At 45.7% G+C, this 25,141-nt stretch overlaps 1 protein-coding gene across 2 annotated transcripts in view; it reads left to right on the top strand.

Annotated features, from left to right (window-relative positions):
- Window positions 1-814: 814 nt before the first annotated feature.
- BBS4 (Bardet-Biedl syndrome 4) overlaps window positions 815-25,141 on the top strand; it is a 614,420-nt gene continuing 590,093 nt past the window's right edge. For both annotated transcript variants that reach the window (XM_069624617.1, XM_069624616.1), the window contains exon 1: window positions 815-915. In XM_069624617.1, coding sequence (XP_069480718.1) covers window positions 892-915 — 24 coding nt within the window. In that variant the 5' untranslated portion in view covers window positions 815-891. The remainder of the gene's footprint in view (window positions 916-25,141) is intronic.

Below are 25,141 nucleotides of genomic sequence, written 5' to 3'. Positions count from 1 at the left end.
GGTTCAACGTCAGCCAGACGCCGAGGGAGACGCTGACGGCGGCTCACGCCCAGAGCCGCGAGGACGACCCCAGAGAAGCATCAGGAAGCCTCCCAGGTTAGTGGAGGAATGCTGACAGCATTGCCACATGGCCAAACTCAAGTTGTTGCAAGGACATTTGTCCGGGGGTGTTGTTATGGACGACTGCCCCTTTAAGGCAGCCGCTGCATGGTGATTTATCACGGCAGAAAGTGACGTATGGGAGCGGGGAAGCGCCACCGGGGAGTTAGTTAATTGGGGAATTTGAATAAAGAAGGAATTACAATTACACGCTGGTGTCTGTGTGTTATTTGGGGCCATCCAAACCCCCAACAGTCTGGACGGGTCGCTTCCCCCACCACACTGGTGACAGGACCAAAACTCAGTTTTGCATTATATGGCTGGTCCACCGATGGTTGGCTAGAAGCAATGACATGGAAGTGAAGTACGCATAAATAAAAGCAGATATGATCATTCAAATAAGTAGACCAATCATTTTTGCATTTATTGGGGTCACAGATTTGCCTTAGGAAATTATTGTGACGCCGGTGTCGGATCAGACTGACAGCTGCATATAAAAAAATCCTATCTATAAAATTTAAATTAACTGCAAAAGAAAAACGGGGGGGGTTCCAAAGCTCACCATACTCTGCGCGCCCAATTATTGCTTTGTGGTCCATCAAATCTTTATTTTTTTGTATTGCTTGATGTGTAAACGAAGAAAGGAACTCCCTTTACAAGATGGCTGCCAAATTAATCCGTTTTCTCGGTCAGTGGCATTTGAAGAGGCGCGTGTGCTCGCTGCTGCTTGCTTCCGAGTCAGCGCTCCAGTCTGTTTCCTGGCAACGGAGTGTCCTGTCAGAAGCCGACAAGATGGCAGAAGAAAAGATAGAGCAGGTATGAAGCAAGGGTTAGGGGAAGATCCTACTACTGGTCACTGGAGGGGATATCATAAACCCTGCACAGACAAAGACAATGCAGACAGAACGCAAGTATCCGTGTGTACGCTGCAAAGACGCGCAATATACTGAAAATCATCCACCAGTGTATTAAAAAGACCGCCCGGCCACTGCAGATTATAGAAAGACGTACCTCACCACTGACGGGTATGATTAAACATACCGTAGTCCGAGAGACGCCGAGCATACTCGAGCGTGACTGTTACACAGGATGAATTGCAACCTCAATGAGATCCTGTAGTGAGACAACAAGCGTCCCCCCGCAGATTAACCAGAAACCGCCCAGATAGGGCAAGTCTTGCAAGTATAAACGCCTGCACGCTGCCGAGAAACACCCCGCTGCTACTTAAACCCCGCCAGCATAGTTAGCCAGAGGTCCTTTGCTGTGTCTTGCACTTTCAGCTATTCGTGATTTTAGTTGTACACCACACCAAGGATTTGTAAGAGACCCGTTCGCCTAATGGCAAACACTAAATAACAAGTCCCAAGATCGTGTACCAAGTGTTGACATCTATGTCAACACTTAAAGTGGTTGGTTTGTTAGGTGTGTGTCCCCTACTACGCACAGACCCACCCCCACAAGCTTTGCGTCGCACGCCTACCTGCTGCACAGTGCGAGACGCACGCGTGCACTGAGCTCCCTGCAGGGAGATGTCGGATATAAAAAAATATGTTGAAATAAGTCAAAAACTATTTGTGCTTCAGGTACAAAACTGGTACATAAATAAGAACCCTTGATATTTTCTTCCCAGGTTTGTTTCCTGTGAAATGCTCCCCCTCAGCCCCTGTGTATTGTACATATTTAATCAATATAAAGCTGTTTGTGTAAATAAATCTTCAAATGTTAAGTATCTAGTATTTATTTATTTATTGCTTGCTTGTTAGGCGCTTATACAATAAGAAAATACTGTTTCAAAGCGCCCACAGGGCAGGGAGGAAGCGAGGGTGGGAAATGCATTACAACAAAACATTTAAGAGCAGAGGGGGGAAGAGGGAGGGGAGGAACCTTTACTATCCCTTGTGAGCATTCAGAACGTGCAAGTGCATAAAGGAAGAGGGAAGGGTGCTTGTAGTACTGGCAGGTTCCCCCACAAAGTAGTCCACACAATAGGGCCAAAATGTAGGTACCCAATTATACGTTTATTGATGCACGCATTTTTGGTTTTGGAGGTCGTGCACTTTTTTTTTTTTATATTTTACTAGGCACATTACAGGAAAATCTCCTCTGTCGAGTCTTTTTTCGGAAGTTAGGTCCTAATTCTCTCAAAGGCAAGCGCTCATTTTCCCTGTGCTGTTTTTTTCAAATATGAAAGGCTATTTGAAAAGACCTTGCATATTTCTCTTTAAAATGCTTTAATTTCCTGTGACGCAGATTCCCATGCTTTGTCTGTGTTAACGAGTCCTCCCAAATTTAGGACTTGTGCCCTTAATATTTGCCAAAACCATCTTTTCAGAAGAGCTGTCCCATGGATGTTCGCTGAGGTTTCCATATGTGTGATATATTCTCAACAGCCTCTCAAAGACAAATGCGATTTATTAGGAAAGTTCTTACTGCTTCTTTAAGGTGTTAGGTACTACACATTGTCCGAAGCCATAGTTCAAAACCATTATTCAATTATGTCACCATGCGATGGCATATATTCCTGTCAGGAGTAGGGTTTTTTCCACATCACAATAAGATAACCACATCACAATAGGATATTCTCCTGTGACAACGACCCAAGAAAAACTGTCAGTCAGGATTCCTTACATTATGGCAGTACTGATCTCCCATAGAATCTATATTCTATCACAAAGTTAATAGAGCATAGTGCCCAGTATGCTCTTGCCAATACTGTGCCCAACCTATTGCTATTGTGTTGGTTATTTCATTTTGGCTATAATAGCTTAAGTCTATTGACAGTACGTTTGCAAAAATATAGTTACAAATGTTTTAGTTCAATACATCAATTTATTGTGCATAACCAAGCAGCGATACATAAAAAAGCGGCCATGTGTTTCGTGCCTGAGTGCTTTGTTAAGACTGGTTATATTCCATAGTACATATATCCACACCCTAACTGTTGAACTGCCCAAAGGGCATTAAGCTGTTTGTCACGTCTACAATCAAGCATCGTTGAATGAAACTAAATGTACACCAAGGACCAAATTAACAAGACATGTTATATAACAATCTCACTGGCCTGTTATGCTGTTCCTCTGTAACCAAAGAACACGCTCATCTTCTTCTGTCTATACTGTCTGCATTGTTGTTCCACCTATGTTAAGTCTGTACTAAGCATACATTTCTGTCACAGCTCCACAATGCCCCAGGGGCACTATGCGCTATATAAATTCAAATAAAAAAATAAGGGAATACTCAATTTGTAAACACGCACATGCCCAAAACAACCGTGGGTTTAATCATGTCGGGAGATTTTGGATTCTCAAAAACGTGACAAATGTTACAGTAAAAGTAAAGGCTAACGACTTTGCCTAAATTGCATTTTGCCGTTTTTTGGTGAAGACAGCGCAACTCAGGCTAAATGCCTTAATCAGCTGTAAAGTCATAAGATATTGCAGATTGTTTGCACGCTGTTAGGCAGAATCCTGTGCAGTTCCCTTAGGGAGCACTACAGAAGATTAGGACTACAGGTATGAGCAATAAATCCCCTTGGTATCAGTCTGTACCACAAAGATTTAGTTGGTAGCTGTGGCTAAGTAGTCAGACTTATCTCTAGAGGGAGATGAGCAGTATTCAGGGTTTACACAATAGGACTACAATACTATGGCACAAGGAAACACTGACCAAAGCTTTGTATTAAAAATAATATATATATTTATTTTACACACTTCTAATTCAACACATTAATCACAGTTATTAAAGCAAGTTAAAATCAGTCAAGAAAAGTATACACAACTCCCTGGTTAAATTGTAGACCAGTTTGAGCAAGAGTGAAAACTGACAAAAACGGCACAGTGAAAACCAAACTCAAATGACACTCTAGCAATTTCTCACAAGGGAGGGAAAGAACACGTTATACAGGGATATACTCTTAGGCACCCTAGCAACACTTCCCAATAAGTTTGTGAACAAGTTTAGGCCAGGCAGTACTTTAGCATGTACAATACTTAGGTGAAAACCGAGCAAAATGGCACTTCACAAGTTTTAAAAGTGGGAAGGAAAAGGTGGTTATAAGAGTTATGTGCACCAACCCAGTTCTAGTTGAGAAGCAATCTAGAGAAGGCAGTTGCAACCGATTAAGCCAGAGTCAATAGGCCGGTGCCAGAGTCAGTGGTACAGGGCAACGGGCCCAGGAGCAAAATGTTCTTGTAGCTGCAGTCAAATCTTTGTTAAACGATTCAAAAAGGTGGTTGCAGAAGGTGAAAGACAATGTTAGATGATAGGGGCGGCCAACCCAGCAGGTAGGTAAAGGATTTAAAACGCCTTTCGCGCTACCAAACAAAAAGGGAGGCCTAGCGGAACAAAGTACCTTAAAATGTAGAAGAGGCTCCTGCGGTGGCGGTTGTTCCTGGCAGTTCCTGCAGTTCGGGAGATCCAGCAGAGGAAGAGAGACTCTCATCGTGGAGGAAGGTTCTAGTTACTGCACTGCCCAGGGATGAAACCAGCCGCGGTGCTGCCAAACGAAATAAAAGGTACGCTCCTTTAAATCACGGTCCGGGTGGAAGGGTGCCTGGGTAACCGGTCTCTGAGTGCAGGGCACTGGAGATTCAACCAAAGCAGGTCCAGGAAGGCGATTGGCATTCTGGTTGGCCCCACCGGCTCAAGGGAAGAAGGCTCTTGCAGATGAAGATCTTCTCTCGTGTGGAGAAAAGTGGTGAGACGCTGCAGCAGGGCTTCACCAGTGGTTCAGTTGGTGCAGATGTCTTTGGCTTCTCTCCTCTTCGGCTTCTTAGTTCCAGTGGCAACGTCTTGCTCTTCCAATCCTCAGGACCCTGCTTTTATGCAAAAAGATCCCCATTCACACAGCCTAGCTGTCACTCACACAGTGGAGTGGTCATCCTGGCGGGAGACCCTCCAGCCTATCAGGGCAGAGTGCGACATAAGATAGTTGGGAGAGTATGGTTAATGAAATAATGCGTGTGTTAAAATGTACTTTTTGTTTTTATTACTGAGAATTTTGGAATTGTATGATTCTATGGATAAATGAAAGTTTTGAATAAAACCTATAACATTTTTAAAAAAAAAACATTGCGACATGGGTTTCTGAGGCAACCTTGTCCAGGGGTCCTACTCCCCCCTCCCACACAAAGGTTCCACCCCAGACTCAGTGGCGCCGAAAGGAGGGCTTCATGGCAGAAGCCCACCAAAAGGACGAACAAAGGATCCGCGACCTGGGTTAGGATTTTAGAGAAAGACACAGAAAAAAATTATATAAAAGTTCTGGCAAATAAAACCTACCGGAGTATATAAAAATAAACCAGCGGTATGTTAGAGGCTGTCAGTAAATGTGGTAGCCTCGAACAATGGGAAAATCCCATAGGGAAATATTCACGGTTGAATATTTTTGGTAGTAACCACTGCCACCAGCTAGAAACTTTGAGAGAGGGACTGTACGGTACCCTCTCGAAAATGAACATAAGGGAAAACTATTCACCCTTGCCAGTGCCTCCATAGTAAGATGTGTTGTATTGGTTTTCTTCATAAAGAATGACTAGTAAAGTCAATGGGGACTTTACATGCCCTGGGAGACAGTAGTCAGTCCCAGGGTATGGAGTCTATGTTTGGGGGTCGCTACGACACCCCTGTGTTACTGCACGGAGGGTGCTTTGTAACCCATGTGTATAAAGTTGCTTTCTATGAGGGTGAGATAAACCCCATAGACATTAAACACAAAAATAGCCTAGAACACGCATATCAAATATGTCTAAGAGTGGGAAAAAGAGTCAAACTCTTAGCAGGAGAAAAAAACAAACCCTTCAAATCCAGCAAAGCTGCTGGGGGACTCTATAGGTAAGGGAAATTAGCCAAAGAATGAGAATTCTCCCTAACACACGCACCCGCATTAACTGTTTGCTTGGTGCTTTCTTGGAGCATCTATTACATTCTTCAACATCGCCCTGATGGCCAGTACCTTTTTCAAGATGGCCGCACTGCTCTGTGCTCATTTAGGCCTTCCACACCTAGCATGCCTAGCCCCCCTATTGATTGCGTACATTCTTCATTAACCAATTGGGAGCACTGGCAGGCGGAAGCTGGCCCATATCTAGGGCTCTGTCTGTGCCGGTCAGTGCCTGGCCGAGTCTCCGGGCCACACTCTTTTACATCTACAGCCAAAGATGGTCCATCATGTTGGTAATTCCATCCACGCACCCCTGGTCTGTGACATCCTCCTCTTGCCATTACATGAGTACTAGCTGCTTCGTCTCTACTTGACTCTCTCCCTAAGCCTCTCCAGTCATTCACTTTGCAGATGTCCCCTGTACTACAGTGAATCCTCACTCTGCTTTCATTCCTTGAGTTACACTTCCACTGACCCCAACTCTGTATTGCTATGCTGTAATTCCTGTGCCGTCCTGCATTTTATTTGTCTGTTAGGGTAAAAATCAAATTTAGGCGTGCCTTCAACCTGAATTGTTTTGTTTTGTACTCTTAACACCCACTTGGCCAACTGTGTATCTGGTTCAGAACTGTGCATTGCAGCACACACACCGTCTGCCCTCTCGCTTTCTCTCTGCCTCTCAGTTCCTCCTCTCGCTATGAGATGGCACTCTCCATCTCCCCAATCTACTCCAACTGCTACACCATTACCTATCCTCCCTCTCACAGACTCTGAACGGAAAAAGCATACAAAAAGACATCCTTGCTGCAAACCCTGGCCTCCCAATTGCAGACATCTATGTCAGTGCATCCTCAAGAGAAATCTTCACTGACATCTTCTTCTTTGTCCTATCTCCTGACTCTTGGACCTCCCATCTCACTGCCACTCTCCCACCTTACTCTTCCACATCCGTTAATGGCGGCACCAAGTGGGAAGTTCTCCTTACAGGCTTCTTCTCATCCTGCTGTTGCATCAATGTCTACCTCACAGGAACAGTCCTGTTTCAAGGCCCTCGGGCGAACCTCCTTCTCTTTGACTGGATCTTGCCATCTCTCATCAATTTCTTTCCTTCTCCCCCTTTCATTCCCTCTGCTCCACCACTTCTGACGGAAGACCCACGCCCCTACACTCTGCCTCAAAAAACCTTCAAAGGCGGCAATCTTCTCCACCTGGCGACCCTTGATGCACGCTCCGACATTAAACACCCTACTGACATCTGCCTTTTCCTTGAATACACTGACCTGGACATACTTGCACTCACTGAAACTTGGTTCAACGCCAGAGCAGTTACTGCCTTTGACTTACTCCTTCCCAACAGCTTTAAGATCACCTCAAATCCTCAACCCCACTGTGCTGGCGGTGGGGTTGCCTTAATCTTTCCAGAGTGGACTCCTTCTTCCATCGTACCCACTCAGCCCTATTCGTCCCTTGAGAGCCTAGTATGCAAATTGGTCATCTCTCCTTCCACCACCTTGACCATTGCTACCATCTACCGGCCCCCAGGCACTTCTTCTTTGTTCCTCTGTGAGTGGGCGGACTTCTGTTCCTCCCTACTCTCTACCACCCCCAACCTGCTACTACTAGGTGACTTCAACTTCCACATAGATTCCCCTTGCACAGCAACCACCCTCTTCACTGACCTCTGCTCCTCTCTATCCCTCTCCATTCTTCCCTCTAACCGTACCCATTCTGCTGGGCACAACCTAGACTCCATCATCCACTCCATCCTCACTCTCTACTCCCCTGGTCACCCCTCTCTCCTGGTCTGACCACTCTTTCATCACCACTCATCTGGGTTCCTTTGGCAATTCCTCATTAAGCACTGCCAACCTCGTTCACAAACATCTGTCAGATGAAACTAGTCAGCTGCTACCTTCTCTTCCACCTTCATTCCCGCTTGCCCACCCAACACAGACGCTACCACTGATTCTGCCCTCAGCAACCTGTGTCTGTACATTACCAACACCCCTGACATCCTTGCCCCAGTCATGAGGGTCCGCCTAAAATGTGCCTCCAAGCGTAACACCTGGTACGACTCTGTACTGGAGAGTGGCGCCTGCTAACTTTTTGAAAAATGTTTGCAAGGAACTTGGGGTTGGTCCCCCTGAGTTACCTGGGAGAACCCAGACGTGGACTCCCTGTTCACTGTGCTCGGAGAGGTACATCTCCACCTCACTGATGAGGCCCAACAAGGCTGACACACGTGTATGGGGTTGCTGTTGGTACTCTTGTTCAGAAGGGAATTGACATAGCATTTCAGTGCTGGACTGCCCCTGTGGGCGGGACAAAGACTTATATGCAAATGGGTATTTCCCATCTGTGAAAGGTACAGTGAGCAAAAAGCGATGGCTGCAAACTCTCAAAGTGGGAAAAAGCACAGAATAGGTTATCATGCCATGTTCTTTCTGGAGAGGGGCGCCTGCTACCTTTTTGAAAAATATGACTCTGAACTCGCAGACCAAAAACATAAGTTCAGGGCTGCTGTACGGAAGTGGCACACTTCAGGCTCACCCTCTTACAAACTTGCCTGCCGACTGATCTAGAGACACTATAGACTCTCCATCCGTGCCACAAAAAGTGCCCACATTCGGGCACCAGTGTCCAGTACGTCCAACAACACGACTGAACTCTTCGCAATCTGCAGGGAACTTGCCAACCCGTCTGCAGTATCTTCTGCCTCTACTCCTTGCCAGGCCCTTTTCAATGCACTCATCTCTCACTTCATCTCCAAAACCCAGGACATACTGAACAACCTTGTCACACACTCTTCCAACCCAAGCCTCCCCCATCTGCACTCCCCTACCACTCAACCACCTCCTTTCGCCTCCGTCGCTCCTGTCTCTCCTGAAGAGGTCACCAGAGTTGTCAACTCTATCAAGGTCTCTGCCAAACAGGTTGCTCCATGCTCTTCCAGAACCATCAAGGACAACATCTCCTCTTTCGCCCCTGCTCTTGCTGATCTCTGCGACCACTCCTTTGTTACTGGTTCTTTTCCATCCTCCCTCAAGCACTCCCTTCTGCGCCCCCTCCTTAAAAAAGAAAATCTCGGCAGACCCTTCCTGCCCAGCAAACTACCGCCTCATTTCCATCACCCCTTTCCTAGAAAACTGCTCGAGAAGTTGGCCCTTCCCCATCTTAACTCTCATACCGAACTTGTTGGCGGTCTACACAACCATCAGTCTGGATTCTGAGCTTCCAGAGGCACAAAAACTGCTCTTCTGAACACCCGTGAAGAACTGCTTGCCACCCTTGACTCCAACTCCCCTGATGTCCTCATCCTCCTTGATATCACTTCTGGATATTACACAGTGAACCATTCCATCCTCATAAAAAGGCTCCATGATACCCTTGGTATCTCAGATCGGGCACTGGACTGGCTTACCTCCTTCCTAACTGACCATTCCTCCCAAAGTATTCAGGGCCCTTTCTCCTCCCCTACTTCCTCCTCCACCTGTGGCATCCACCAGGTCTCCATTCTTGCGCCTTAGCTCTTTAACATATAACTTTCTCTGCTGGCACGCCTCATTTCCTTCTTCTTCCCCAACTTCCAGTGCTACGCTGACAACACACAACTCTTCTTCAAACTTCCTACTGAAGCCCTTGCACCTTCCTTCATCCCTGACTGTCTCTCTGCCATCCAGGCCTGGTGTACTGCTAATGACCTCTGGCTCAATGCCAGCAAAACAGGGATTCTCCCTATTGGGTCCCCTGTACCCTACTTCTCCCCTTCACTCTGGCCTTCCTCCATGGGCTCCCCCTCCCCTGAAGCCAGGAATCTGAGTCATCTGCGATTCCTCCCTTTCCTTCATCCCTCATATTCAGGCCATTGTCAAGAAGTCCCACTTTCAGCTCTTCTTCCTCAAAGGAACTCTACCTTTCCTCACCATCCACCAGAGTCTCAATGTTACCCGTGCTCTGGTCCTCTCCAGGCTAGACTATTGCAACATCCTCCTCATTAATCTTCCTTCATCCACCCTGTGACCCCTCCAGCTAACCCAGGTCAGGGCACATAGACTTATCGTTGGCTCAAGCCCAGGGACTTCATCTCTCCTGTCCTACAAAGTCTTCACTGCTCCCGGTCTCAGCACAGATTAAATTCAAATCCCTCTGTATCATCCACAAGACTATATGGGGCCGTGGTCCACTCTATCTTCAACGCTTCCTGACCAAATACTCACATTTCTAGACTGCTGCGCTCCTCTGTCACCAACGTCCTGCGTGTGAAGCAGTTTGCTAAACAGAAAGCTGGTGCTCGATCACTTTCCTCGGCGGGCTCCCTCCTGTGGAATAGCCTCCCTCTCTCTCTGCCTCTTGAGCGGGACCTCCTTATGTTCCAAAAAAGCCTCAAGACCTTTCTCTTTACCTCTCCCTTCGCCTCCTCTCTTCCCTGCTAATCATACAGTAGCGTGACTGATGTGCAGGGCCCTTATGTATCCTCGGGGCTATGACCCCCCACATCTCACATTCCAGCCGCTCTCCGTTTACTGCACTTACTTAGTCTCACCCTCCCCAGGGGAGGTTTGCAATTATGTTCTTCTCTTATTAGCACCTCACCCTGACCACTTCTCCATGAGCACCACAGCACCTATCCCTTACCCCCCACCCCCTGCACTTGCACGTTCTGAACACTCACAAGGCATAGTAGGTGTGTCTCCCCTCCCTTTTTATTCTCATTATTTGTTTGTACTACTAATTCAATTATTTATCTTTGTTGTAATTCATTGTCTGCCTTCCCCTTTCACCACCCTGTTGCCCTGTGGGCGCTTTGAAACAGTTGTTGCTAATTGTATAAGCGCATAACAAATGACCAATAAATAAGTCAATTGAATAAATGTCCACTGAGATAGAAAAATGGCTTATTGATGTTTGTACAATAGCATATAACCCGCCTTGATCATCACAACTTAGTTATTTATCATCATCATTTCGTCATTTGTACAGCACTTTTCACCATTGGTATAGTCCCAAAACGCTGTAGGTTGATCGCCCTCGGGGGACCGAAGCCCATTGTATGGGAAATTGAGGAGGAATTGGTATGCATGTGTACATTATAGCCAATACGAGGACACTAGGAGCCAGTCAAGTCTCAACTAGCCCCGCATGTCTAATTGGCATGAGGATGGGAGTGAGGCAGACTAGAGAAGAGGAATGGAGTGGTTATGTGAGAGGATAGTCATTGTGTGTATGTAGCTACGGTCAGATTGTTTTGTCAAGAAAGTAGCTGCATAGTTATGGCAGATGTGTTGTGCAATGTGTCTTTCGGGTTGTGCATGGAAGGAAGCAGATGAATTCAGGGTGGTGGCCGTGCCTCCGGCTAAGTTCCACGACCATGCAGTATGATGGGTATAAGTACATTGCCTACCTTCTACCATTTGCCATATTTTGAGATATAGGTTTAATGTTGAGATAGCGGCTTCAATCTACATGCAATCAGCCATACTATAGCGGCTTCCTTTTTAAAGCACGTATTGACTTAGAGCTAGTTATTTCTGATTCTGCTAGGTCTACATTCCATTAAATGAAATGATCACGTTCTACAATTGCTTAGGGTTGATGCTCGGACACAACAGGCATTCACTTAGATTCAGTGCATAGTTTATAATTCAGCCTTCGACTGGAAATAGTGCAAGGCTATATTTTACGTTCAGCTGGTTCAGTGCAATAGCTACCTTCGTGATATGCCCGAAGCTGAGCTGGCTAATTCAAAATCACAAAGTAGAATGCAGCTGCAATCAATAGACATAAGTTATTATAGCCAGAAAAAATAAACAATGTAATACCAGTAGTCTGGTCGTAGTCACACACACCCCTGCCCCATTCTACAAGGGATTTGGCGAGATAGTAGCATTCCTTTTGTTCCTATATACCACTCATGTAGATCATAAAGGAATACCACAGGCAAATGTTGGGTAAATGCATTGTGACTCCAAGGTAGTTAAAACTATGGGAATATTGATCTTTCCCAGGGCTCCCTAACCAAGGTTCCTTAACAGTCTCAGTCTTAGGGTTATAGCACCCTGCTCACTTCTTGGCACTACTACCAGCAAGAAAGACCCCCCACCACCATAGGGTGCTTCTCAGCAGTGGTAGACTGGGACCAAAAGAGGCCCTGGAAATAATGTTCAAAATGGCCCCACAGTACACATTTTCAGCAAGCCCAAACCCTTTTCCTATGAGAACATTTGGAAATAAAATAGGTTACCACACAAAATAGGCCCAGAGTGAAGAGGCCTACCGGGAAATCTTCAGAGTTCCCTAAAGGCCAGTCCAGCTCTGCTTCTCAGGGCTAGATATTTACACCCTCTAGGCAAGGGTGGCCCTTCTGGGCCAGTATTAACATCTGAAAATGCAATCATAGCAGAAAGTATGTCTTTCCTCCTGCGTCGGGTGCTTGCGTTCAGTGTTTTGAGCAAAGCCCCTTTTAACCCTTTCCACAAGTGGGGAAAGTGTTTGCCCACGACTTTCCAAGCTACAACTCTGAGTCGGCGTCTCCTCCTCCTCCCCCTCTCGTACCTGCACTCCTTTCATCTGCGCACTGGGAGCTTTTCTGCGCTCCCATTGTCCGTGTCTTGAGCTCTTTTATAATCACCCGACTTAGTGTTTGTACGCAATAAAGGGTTTGATTGGCTATTCCCTAATTCCTCAATGTTTCATAATGCGATTGTTTATTCATTTGTGGGATTATTCAGTCAGTTGCCTCTTCCCATGTCCTTTGCCCCTTCTAATCGGTTGCTTTAGCCTTTTCCATTATTAGATCCCTGTTCGAGATTGGTTGTAATTAGCATTTCTGCTGTTGCAACTAATGGCTTAAATGCCTGTCTGCCATTTTAAAGTCAGCTGTAATGAGTGTATGAGTCTTGCAGCTGTGACGTGCAGAATGCTGTTCCCAAAGTGTCTACTTGGCGGTAGATTGCTGTCCCCGGAGAACAGTGGGTGTTTCTGTTTTCACAATGTGTGTTCAGGGAGCAAGATGTGCTGCACTCGCAAACAGCACTGGCCATGCGTTTTGTGATATCATCATCCCTCAAGCTGCTCTTACTGTGAGGGCCATTGCAGGCCTAGTAAACTACTTCATAGTGAACCAGTGTGTGAAAGCCAGGCTCCCTTTCTCGTCATGCTAAAAACGTCCTGAAGCAGTAACCTAGGAAAAAGGACAGGAGGATTTAGGGGTTGGTTCACTCCTATTTCTTTGGAGGTGGGTTGGTAGTAAGCCAGAGTGGTGAGGTAATGTCTGGAAACCAGAAGTGGATCTAGCACATACCCCTCATCGCCCCTGGTTGGCTTCCAGGGCTGACCAGTGGAATCCAGCTGGCCTACTTGGCCCCTGTGACCTGCCTTATCAGCCCCAGCCCTGAACAGCTGCACCACTTTACGATAAACTATACCATAATTTATAGGCACATTTTGGTTAAGATGGACAATTTATGTGCTCTATCCCAAATGTTGCCAAGATTTACCAGAAATGGAACGACCTAATTCAGACTCGCATTTCATTTTGGTTGACAGGTAGTCCCTGCTTAACAATTTATGAAATCCCTTTTGGGGATACCCTCTAGCTGCATGTTCACAATACTAGCTAGTTTAAGGGCACTGCCTGTCTTGATGCTGCTGATCCAGCATTGTCTCAACTGGGCATAGGGGTCTCTCTCTAGTGGCATTACACTAAATGTATCCTTCCTTTGTACAAATGTACAGCCAGTCTTCTCAGCACCCCCTTTACCTCACCTATCAAAGGCGCCAATTGAAAAGCCCAGAGAAAAGTCTTAACTGTTAAACACAGGGATCGAGGACCAATATTACACTTGAACCCTTAACTTTTCATCACTAGATTCTAGTGTTCTAATGTGTTCTTTATTGAGCCCAAAATATCACCCACCCCTTGAAGTTGTAGGTTGGAAGAAAGAGGTCACCCAACGATAGTCTGACAAGTCTTTTCTCTAGCTTCTGCCATATTTTCTCACACTTTTCATATACTCACTCTAAGATACCACTTGATGCCAACAGGTACCTTTGTAACAAATATTAAGGACACAAATACTGCCGTGACATGAAATCTAGGCCTCTTTCTACTGTAGATCAAACAAACAAAAAAAACAGTTCCTGTTGACGAGTCATCTCTTTTGAAGTTGTCAATTCTGAGATGTTATTTGGTAAAAAGACCAGTATGATCTATTCATACCAATGTCCAGGTGATTTACCTTTTCTTCCTACTAGATTAAACTGTGTTTCCCAGTTGGGCAATATATTATTTGGGGTTGTTCTGGAACGTCTTGATTTTGTATAATTCACTGAGAATCCCAAAACCTCCTTAAGAGGCCCAATTACTGCATTGCTCAAGGTACAGAAGATTTAGTGTTCATTTATCTCAAGGCACTGTCATCCTATAAAAACGCCTTGTGTGATTCCACATAATTCTATTTGGTCTTACCTCTGCACCAATGGCCCCGGAGAGAGGTTGAAAGTCAAAGGTTAGAGCAGTCAGCCCTGTTTTGTCCCACTATTGGATTGAAAAGACGATAGACAATTGTTTGTTCACTTTACGTTTTGTCTGCGGGTGAATCACCTTTGCTACTGTTAGTTTAATACAGCTTCTGCAAAGCTCAAAGCTCTCCCGGAGCCCATTGATGCAATTCCAATCAGTAATATAAAACACTTCATTTGCATCCAGGATGACCTCCATTAACCTACTTTGCTGCACACTGCATACTGTGGTGTTCTCAGTATTTCCACAAGTACGAGCCCAAAAGCTTTGTTTAATCCGTTCTCAGAAATCTTCCTTTTCACTGTAAAATAGGAGGAGATAAGTATCCAAAATGTCTTTTGTATGTTGCAGACAGTGTAGTAGGACATTCTCTCAGCGAGATCTATGTGATTATTGCAGCGGCCGAAAATGCAGACTTTTTTTATTAACCCATTTACAGCACATATATATGTGGGGGGAGAACCCTTGCAAGCCCCCATATTAATATTATATTCTATACCCCCCACATATATATGTGGTGTAAATGGGTTAATAAAAAAAGTCAGCATTTTCGGCCGTCATAATTGCGAGAGCGACATTTTGGTACTATCCCCTCTCAGCGTACTTCCCACAGGCCACACTGTGGGTGATTCTCACTTCTTTTGTTTCTGTTCAATCAGTCTCGGTTTCTAGTTTGTGATCACTCAGTTCATATTTGATGAGTGATATTTCAGAGATGATCAGGAAGAGAGGAATCCACCAGGTAATCATGTTTTAATCTGGGAAGTCCAGGGCCTAGAATGCTGCCGCTACGATTCTAAGAGGCAAAGGCAGATGGGCGGACCTCGAGAGCAGGGGGGAGTGGTGTAATTTAGGAGTGTGGGGGCAGAGGTGCATTGCTGGAGACAAGTGAGCGCTAACGTCAACTTGATAAGAGCTGTTTACTTCAGGAATGAAAATTGCTTCCTGAAATGTTAATAGTATCTCAACTTCCAGTAAGCAAATTCTGGTAACTTGGGTATGTGAGAATAATAAAACAGAATAGTTTTTTTATTTGAACACCCAACACCTATGTTTTCCATAAGTTTCTTGGCTCTACTCTAAAAAAGACAGGAGTCTGAAAGAGTGCTTGTCAGAATGTCGTCCAAAGTAAGCAAAGTCTGCCGTCCAGAAAACCTTCTCTATCCTAATTGCTGTCCCTACCACTGGGAATGAAAACAACCTGACTTTAACAAGGGTGTAGAATAAGGGCCTCTGCCCAAAGGGAAATAATGGTGGCTAGTTTCTGACCCCGCCCTAATGTTTCTTTATCAAAACAGGGGGGTCCCTTGGTATGTTTCAGAGTTCAAATCCGGACACCAAATGTCGCTCCAAGCTTCCTTTCCTTGGGGTGCCTGTCAGTCTTTGATTTAGTCTCTTTCTCCTTGGATTTCTTACGCACTGTCTCAGTCTCAGGTTTTCTTCTATCCTTGGGATCTGCCTGGTTCATACGTCCACACCAGGGATTCTTTGTCCTCTCACCAACACACATTTCGTGGTACTCTCTGCAGTGAGTTCTCTATTGGGTTTTCTGGGGTCTCGGTCTTTCACCCCACTTTGGGGTCTGGTTTCTCTCACCCGACCTTGGGGTCTGGTTGGGTCTTCAAGCCCACCTCCCGGTTCCCTGGAGCAAGCGTGTACCTTCTGTGTCCATGCAGTGCTCTGCTGGGCTGGCTTTCCAGTAGGCCGAAGTGGCTTCTCTCTTCAGGCTTTTTCCCAGCGTTCTGTCTCATGAAGCTGGTGCTCCCTTCCCGCAGTCATCTGTTGGGGCTTCGGCATCAGTTCCTCATTGCACGCTTATTTACGGCTTAGGCGTACTCCACTGCTGGGACTCTCGTGGGCCAGGCTTCTCTGGTCGGTGTCTCAGCAGGGTTGCTCAGCATTTAGCAGGCTGGAATGCAGTTTCATCTGCCACACCGGGCATGTCCTGGCTTCTCCTGCCACACTTCCCAGGAGGAGGTCTCTCCACCTCTGCAGCGCTCTGGTCTCTTCTCCTCCTGTGTTGCAATGCTGATTGAGTCTGTATCCTCCAAACAACTAGCGGGTGGGTCTATTCTCTGCTGTCTCTTCTGTCTGCAGTGTGTACTGTGCCTGAAAAGGGTCAGATGTTCTCATACAGTTAACACCCATATAACCAACAAAACAATTAGATTCCTTAGACAATGGAGGATAACATATATCCCTTTTAGGGGTTACTTGTCCTCTAAGGGAAGCCACCCCAGTCGGATCCTGCTTGCCATGTACCCTGGAGGGGGATTAAGCTTAGCTCACCTACCTAGTCCCAAAGGTGGCCGGCTCCCCCTTCGGGAGAGTAGACAAATACCCCTGATTTGTCACTTTACACAGATTGAAGGGTTGTAGATATGATAATGTATGTCTATTAGAGACATGTTATGTGGCATTTGTATAGTGCCTACTGCCATTGGTATCGCCTCAAAGTGCTGTGGGGTGAATGCCCTTGGAGGACCAAGGTTCTGAGATGTGAAGGAGGATTCTAGTTTGCGTGTGTGCAAGTTTAGCCAGCACAAAGGTAGGTCTAAATTTACAGGGCATTAGCAGACCGGTAATGCCCCCCCTGGGAGGGTTATATTGCTATTAGTACCTCAGCAAGCCAGCAAGTTGTACCGGGGTACTAATAGAGTTTTTCTCAACTTGAGAAAAAACTACAAATCAAGAAGCCCTTCATGGATCGGGGAGAAGGGAACTACATTTAGTCCCTTCTTCTGTCATAATTTGCGCAGCACATCCAGGTAGGTTTTGGGTGGCTGTGCTGATGTAAGGGGGCAGGTAAGCGCACACAGCAGGAAGCTAAACAAGAATGAAGAATAAGCAAGGTAATTCAAACCACGGAACAGGAAGAAAGGACAAATCTCAATGGTGAACAAAAAGGGATGGCAAACATACAGTGGACAAACAATGAGGAATCCCACTAAGGGTGTATACACAAGTTGCACTAGAGACTGCCCACAGATATAAGGGAAGCTCAATGCCTCTGTGTAAGTTACTTTTACAGGCACCACTCCTTGCAAACCCATGGAAAGGGGAAGCAGGAGTGGCTTCTGTGTCTGGACTTTAGGGCACAAACAAGGAGTGTTCTTACACAAGACAAGCCGGTATGGGTCCAGCCAGAACCTACAATGGATGCCCTCTGAGAGAACAGAACGCAACACATTGTTACATTTAATTCACTATAGACTACAAGTAAAACAAGACCAAGGAAGGGGCAGAGATTGCCTGCTGGGAAACCCAGCAGGCAAACTCTGAACAAAGGAATATCAGAAGCACAAGTGAGGACAAGAACCGTAACATAAATAACTAGGTAGTCTAGTAAGCAAGGTTTAGAAGGGGAAAAGCAAGTAGAAAAGAATAGATCTGCAATAATACAGGAGACTGGAACTGCAGACTGGTAATCAAGAACTGTACATCAGGACTGGAATATCCAGTGCAGGACTGAAGATGGATAACGGGGAAACTGTAGCTCTGAAGTGGGATACAAGGGCAGGACAGGAGACGGAGCAACAAGGAAACTATAGCTCTGAAGTGGGATAACAAGGGCAGGACAGAAGACTGACACAAGGAAACCCAGGACTGGAAGCTAAAGCCAGGAAACACAGACTGAAGGAAAGGAAGAAGGAACAGCAGGCAGGGATCCAGATAATAGGAAGCAGAGAGCAAGAGGCTGCAGACAGGGAACAAAGACTGCAACAGAGGAGCAGGGCTGCAATGCAGGAAGCTCAGAAGAGCAGGGCAGAAGGCAGAGGAGAGTAGCAGGCTGCAAGGCAGGGAGCCCAGAGGAGCAGGGCAGAAGGCAGAGGAGAGTAGCAGGCTGCAAGGCAGGGAGCCCAGAGGAGCAGGGCAGAAGGCAGAGGAGAGTGGCAGGGCTGCCATACAGGGAGCACTGGAACAGGAGGAGCAGGATCTGATAGCAACAAGAAACAGCAGACTACCGTGGCTCAAGGCCATAAGGGCTGCGAGCGAACTCAATGCAAGAGACCTGTGCTCCTGCAGGAAGCTGCTTAAATACTGCCCTGCCCTGTGCTGAAGCAGGCTAATTAGCAGCACCTGGAACAGCACACCTGAAGGTAATCTGCCTCCTCCCTCTCTGGTCCTGGGAAGGTGAAAGTAGCACTGATCTCTAGGGCTTTTGGGGATTGTGGTTCCAACACTGATGCATAGGAATAACCAGGAAAGGGGAACTGCTGCATGGTGCATTATGGGAATTGAAGTCCATGTTTTTGGAAATACACATTTCGTAAAGGAGAATGTCAAATAATGATTTGGGGGCTTCTCTGAAGATGGTAGAAAACATCCTGCGGGTCTGAAGACCGCGCCACCCAGAGAAGGAGATGCAGAAGCATGACATCTTCTCCATGACGGCCATTGCCGTGACGGGGTCGTGCCGGAAAGCATTCACTATTTGGATGTAAAGATCACACCATGTGAAGGCAAATATATAACAAACATTTTTAGGAAAGAAACAGATAGAAATAATTTACTGCATAGGCTCCGCTTTCATCAACCAAGTCTTATCAAAAACATGCCTTTTAGCCAGATGCTGTGTGAATTGTCAGTGATCCTAAAGATTATGAGGATGAGATCACTAAAATGAAACAAAATTTCTTGCCCGAGGCTACAAACCTGAGGAGGTCAATGCAGCACGGGAACGGCTAACCACGTTCAAACAAACAGATCTACTGACCACTACACAAGTTAAAAATGAACCTCCGGGGAGACTTCTAGGGCGCACAGGAGAAGATGGCCGCCCAAGCTTGAGGAATTTGCCAAATATTATGAGAAGTTATATGCATCAGAGGCCACTAACACAGGCGATGCAGTAGGGGAATACCTCAAAGGGGTGAATGTGACTCGATTTAAACACGCGGAGTTTAAATGGAACACCTAGAAAGTCCAATCACGGTAGAGGAAATAAAGGAGGCCATTGCGTGCCTCCGAAACGGTAAAGCCCCAGGGGAGGACGGGTACACCGTAGGGTTCTATAAAAAAACATACAGGAATCCTGACGCAGCATATGACGAAGCTATACAATCATATACTGGACACAGGAAGGGCACCTGCAACATTTAGCAAAGCACTGATATCAGTGATCACGAAGGAAGGGAGAGACCCGACCCAATACCCATCCTACCACCCAATTTCGATCCTAAATGTAGATGAACAAATATTTACGAGAATCCTTGCGACGAGACTAGAAGGGAAACTACCTTGCATAGTGCACTCGGACCAAATGGGGTTTATTGCAGGGAGACAAGGCCCGGATGCGATAAGAAAGGCACTGGACCTCATGGAACATGTGAAGGGGGGTTTGGGAGACCAGGCACTACTGAGTCTAGATGCCAAAAAGGCCTTTGATTGAGTGTAATGGGGCTGTCTTTTTGCTATTGTTGTTTGCAATGACAATGGAACTGCTAGGGGAGAAGATACAACCTGATGATCAAATAAAGGGAATACAAGTAAGGACACAAATGCATAAACTGAGCATGTATGCAGACGGTATACTGTTGTATCTTTCAGACCCAACAGGCTCAATAGAGCGGGTGATCAAAACTCTAGAGGAATATAGGGCAGTGTCAGGCTTCAAGGTAAATGTTAGCACGTCCGTCGTCCTCCCCCTCCAGGAATGTGCTGATGAACAACTTAGGAACTGGGCAGACCTAGGAATTCAAGTGGCGAGGGACAATATAAAATACTTAGGGGTGCGGATACCGAGGGATCTGAACAATTTATATGGATGCAATTTTCCCCCACTACTGCACAGACTGTTCAGTGGCCTGGAAGTTTGGTCAAAATTAATGGTTTCGTGGCTCGGAAGGGTTAACACGATCAAAATGACATTCCTTCCTAGAATACTATATCTACATCAAGCCTTCCCGATAGAGCTCCCAGAGTCCCACTTTGCGGAAACAAAAAAGCAGATACTGAGATTCTTCTGGTAAGGGGGGGTAAACAGAGGGTGGCCTATAGAATATTGGTGCAGCCCAAGGGAAAAGGAGGGGTGAGATTGCCCGAGATGCAAACATACTATAGAGCGGCCCAGTTCAGAGCCCGGATACCTCACCTGCGCATGGAAGGGGACAAACAATGGGTGGGGATAGAAAATCACCTGTTCCGACCAGTGACCCTAGGGGAATGGCTTTGGGCACCGTCGGTCACGGCACCTAGCAGTGTACATGCACACAGAATTCTGGTCCCCCTCTGGAAGTTATGGTGGATTAGGAGAGAGATGACTGATGTTACAACATGGCCCTCACCTCTTAGCCACATATGGGCCACCCAATACATCGTATACCAGACCACGGAAGGTTTCAAGACTGGTTTGAAGCGGGACTAGAAAGGGTAGGGAAGGTCCTAAAGAAGGATTCATTCATAGAAGTGACCCATCTGGAAGAAACTCTGAGGGTCGGGAGCGTCTCTGCCTTCAAATACCTACAGTTTAAGGGGGTGCTAATGTCAGAAGACTGGAAGGCGGAACTACAGAGGGAGCTAACGAAAATGGAAAGTCTTGGACACAGAGAAAGGGACCAGAGGTGTTATATCGAGATTATACCAGGCGCTGCTAGAGGCAAAGGGGGTGGAGGGGTTGACACACGCAGGAGGAAGTGGGACCGAGATCTGGGAATAGAGATGGAGCGGGAACAGTGGAGATCCCTATGTGTGAACGCCCACCATATGTCAGTGGCATGTCAATACAAGCTGCACGGACTGAAACTCTTGTATAGGTGGCAGTGGGACCCAATGAGGATAGCTAAAATGTTCCCAGAGGTAGATCCTCACTGTTGGAGGAAATGTGGACAATCGGCCAACTATTGACACATGTGGTGGGACTGTGAGAAAGTGCAGCAGTACTGGAAGGAGTACCTGGGGTGAATAAACGGACTGGAGGGGATCGATAGAAACATGGGCCCAATACTGGTGCTGTTAGGTATGGAAACAGTAGAGGTGGAATGGACGAAACTCCCACATATGCTGCACTATCTCCTCCTGGCAGCCAGAGCGTGCCTGGCAGGAGGATGGAAAAGAGAGAGTCTCACGTCCGAGAAGGAGTGGGCCTTGAAAGCATTAGACCTATACAGAATGGAAGAGCTCTCTAGGCAATTGCATGATCGAACCCCAACGAGGGCCATGGAATGGGCCCCTTTCTTGGTAAAAAACGACCCAGAGCGTCCTCCAGAAGATGATGTTGAAGGAGACATGTGGGAGATGTACAAAGAGCGGGTATGGAATGATCAGAGCTCTCCCGTGGTAAACTGAGGCAGCAGAAGCGGCGTAGGGAAGACAGAGCTGGTGAAGGGGAAAAGCAAACAAGCACAAATTGGAATGCCCCCGCGGGGGACCCGGAAATAGGCATGGAGATCCATGGGGTGCATCTGACAAAGTTGGAACACTTGACCTAATGAGACTAGTGGCATTCATGGAGCCACGGAAAGACTGACAGGTGGAGGTGGGTGGGGAGGGAAGTGGAGTTTGCAATTTATGTTGGGAGTGGGGCTTAACAGTTTAAAAAATACCAAGGTGACCCAGAGTATTAATGTGAACAATGTTGACATAATAAGTTGTAACCATGCTGCTTCACCAATAAACTACATTTTTAAAAAAAAAAGAACCTCCATCTTGGTATATGTATCAAAATATTAGATCCAAAGTGGTCGCATCAAATCGATCATCAAAAAGAACAGGGGAACCCAAACTTGTGATACGAGGGTAGAACATCTGTTTAAAGAATTACCTACACTTGCATATAAGAGAAGAACACATTTGAAAGATCAATTGGTGAAAACAAGGCCCCCCGAACCCTCAAAAAAAACAATTGACCAAATGGACAGGCACTTTTCCTTGTCTGCTTTGTACAAACTGCGGGTTTGTTAGAAAAAAAAGGCACTATCATAAATCATCCCAGATCTGGAGAGAGAATCAAGATCCACAGTTTTGCCACATGTGACACCAACAATGTGAACTATTATTCACACCAGTAAGTGCCCTTGCGGAGTATACTATGTGGGTCAGTCTAAAAGACCATGTAAGCAAAAGTGGTATGAGCATCGGTCTTGCATCTGGGCCAGAAATGCCACTGGGCAGTGGCCAGACATTGGCAAGAAAAACATCAAGACATCTCCCAGATTGGCTTCCAGGTTGTAGAAGCGATCAGCAGAAAGATTTGCATGAAGATTTGGCAGAGAGACCTCATCAGAGAGAGGCACATTTGGATCGAGAGATAGGATGCCCTAACACCAGGAGGAATTAACAAGGAGATCAACTACATATGCTTCATTTGATTGAACTTGGATACTGTGTGTTTATATATCTGGACTAATAATATTAGGATAGAAAGTGATGACAACGGTCGGTCATATGTGTTCACATCGAAATGATATTTCTACGGAATATGGGGCAGTCACCCCGAAGCACAGACACCTCCCGATGGATCCCCGACCCTGTGTGTTTGCAATGACATGCACTTAATATGCATTTTCTGTTTCTGTGTAAATCAAGATATATCAATATTTTGTCCTTTTGCACTATGGAATTGCTGTCCTGTACTTTAGGTACATCTCAATGTACCCTCAGCCATAAGTTTTTTGAATGATACAAACCTGATACAATTATACGATAACCCGGATCGTGATTGATGTCCTCTAATATATGATTGTGCATGGACCCTTTTGATACACTGTATAATTATGGCCCCTATATATAAGGACGCATATTTCGATGTTCCTATGGGCAATGCCGGTAGGGATGTGCATTTTTCTTACGTGTTTGGACACTGTAAGCAATCTGAAATGCAGGAGCAACATCAATTGTGAATGCAACCTTTTTTTTCCTTTTTTCCTTTTGGTCATTTTTCAACCTTTAGTGCAACGTGGCCATTTAACCTACATGAGGTAAACTTGGGTATCATTTTTCACTTATTTCACCTATTATGGACAACATATTAATATCAATGGGCCATAGTAAAGGGATTTTTGGTCTTCTCCCCGTCTAGTTGTGCAATTACTGCTCAACCCAATCCGGTAAAATAACTGATTTTATCATTTTCAGGAATACCGTTTTTTGAAATTCTCAACAGTTGCTATAATGTCATGCACACTTCTCATAGTGTGTATCTAGTTTTCTATCTTTGTGTGTCTATACGTTTGTGCACCTTCCATGCATCACTTATGTAATGATTGGGTTATTATGTGTTGGTTTAATATGTTGGTGTCTAGCCCTGGAGATGGACACAAATCCGAAGTGCATTGACTACAGGACACTGTAGCGCATTGTACTACCTTTTTAAAGCAATGCAATGGCTCGGTCATGAAAAGTAAAGGCTACAGGAGATGTGTTTTAATCATTGTAAATACTCTGAAATTTCGACAAGAAATTGGATTATACCCTTCTTTAAGGGGTTAAATGAGCACTTGGTAGGTTCAAGGGCAACGTTGGACCCTTTTTCTGTTGTATTTGCAGGAGCGTATTTTTAAATTATTTTCTGCAATAACAATCTCAAGATGTGTGGGTCTGTGGTGACAATCTCCTAATTGTAATTACTAGTAGGTGCACGATCGTACCTGGGTTGCAGCCTGCAGGCATTCCAATTTGTAAATGTTCTCCCACTCTGTGACTATGCATTGAAATGAAATCTGATTTAACACCCCTTTCAAGCAACCCTGTGATCTCTTCTCACAGTAACAATGGTGAAATTCGCCATTCTGAGGCTTTAAGTCTGCATCTGCATGCCATAACACATGTTGCCTTTGTTAGCTGGTTGCACTAGCACTCTTTGGAATAAAAAAGAAAAACTGAAGTCACATGCCAGGCTGAGGGTGCGCATACAGACATACATTTGTCACTCTACGTTATGTTTAAGTGTCAAAGTCAAAAAGCATCTTTCAGCCCAATTCGCTCCCAGCCCACCCCAATCTCATACCTTCTGTGTGTTGTGAGACAGGCATGGTATCAAGATAGACACAGGTGACACAGTTTCAAAACCTTTATTCAATGAATCAGGATGGGTGAAATGCCTATCTGGCCCTATCGCTATGGCAGGATTGTCCTGCCTAAATAAACTGAGGATCGGAAAAGCCAGTGTATCCAAATCAAAAAGTCAGTCTATGTCCAGACCTATGCTTGCCCTCACAACTAAGATTAAACTATAGTGAAGGGATGGTTCAACTGAATAAGTGAATAGCATAAAGTTTGGAGCACTCGCTAGCTCCCTTTCCCCAAGTCGGGATACAGTTCAAATAGCAGGATCTTGCAAATCTTGTACCTTCTGGGGTTAAGTCTCTGTTTTTAATTCACACAAGGTTCCACTGCAAAAGTTCAGTTCAAAACAAAAGTTCAAAAGAGGTTCAGACGCCCTTCCCCAAACCTCAGGCACCAGTTCATGAAAAATGCACTTGTCAAAAGTACACAAGAAATAGTCTTGTTGTATTCACTCAGGGCTCAGGGTTCACTTGCTGACAACAATAAAGTTCTTGCTCACAAAACAAACTTCACAGGTTCCTCTCACCTTACAACTCTTTCGTTGAAGCCCCCACCTGCTTGTGACACAGTTTTAGATTGCACAGTCCACCCATAACAGGTTGCGCAACCAGTGGCTCTTGATCCTTGGCACAACG

The sequence above is a fragment of the Ambystoma mexicanum genome, chromosome 11 (genome assembly GCF_040938575.1).
Source record: "Ambystoma mexicanum isolate Mex_15411 chromosome 11, UKY_AmexF1_1, whole genome shotgun sequence".
NCBI lineage: Eukaryota > Metazoa > Chordata > Amphibia > Caudata > Ambystomatidae > Ambystoma > Ambystoma mexicanum.
The sequence above is the reverse complement of the archived record's forward strand: the minus strand, read 5'-3'. Positions and strand labels throughout refer to the sequence as shown.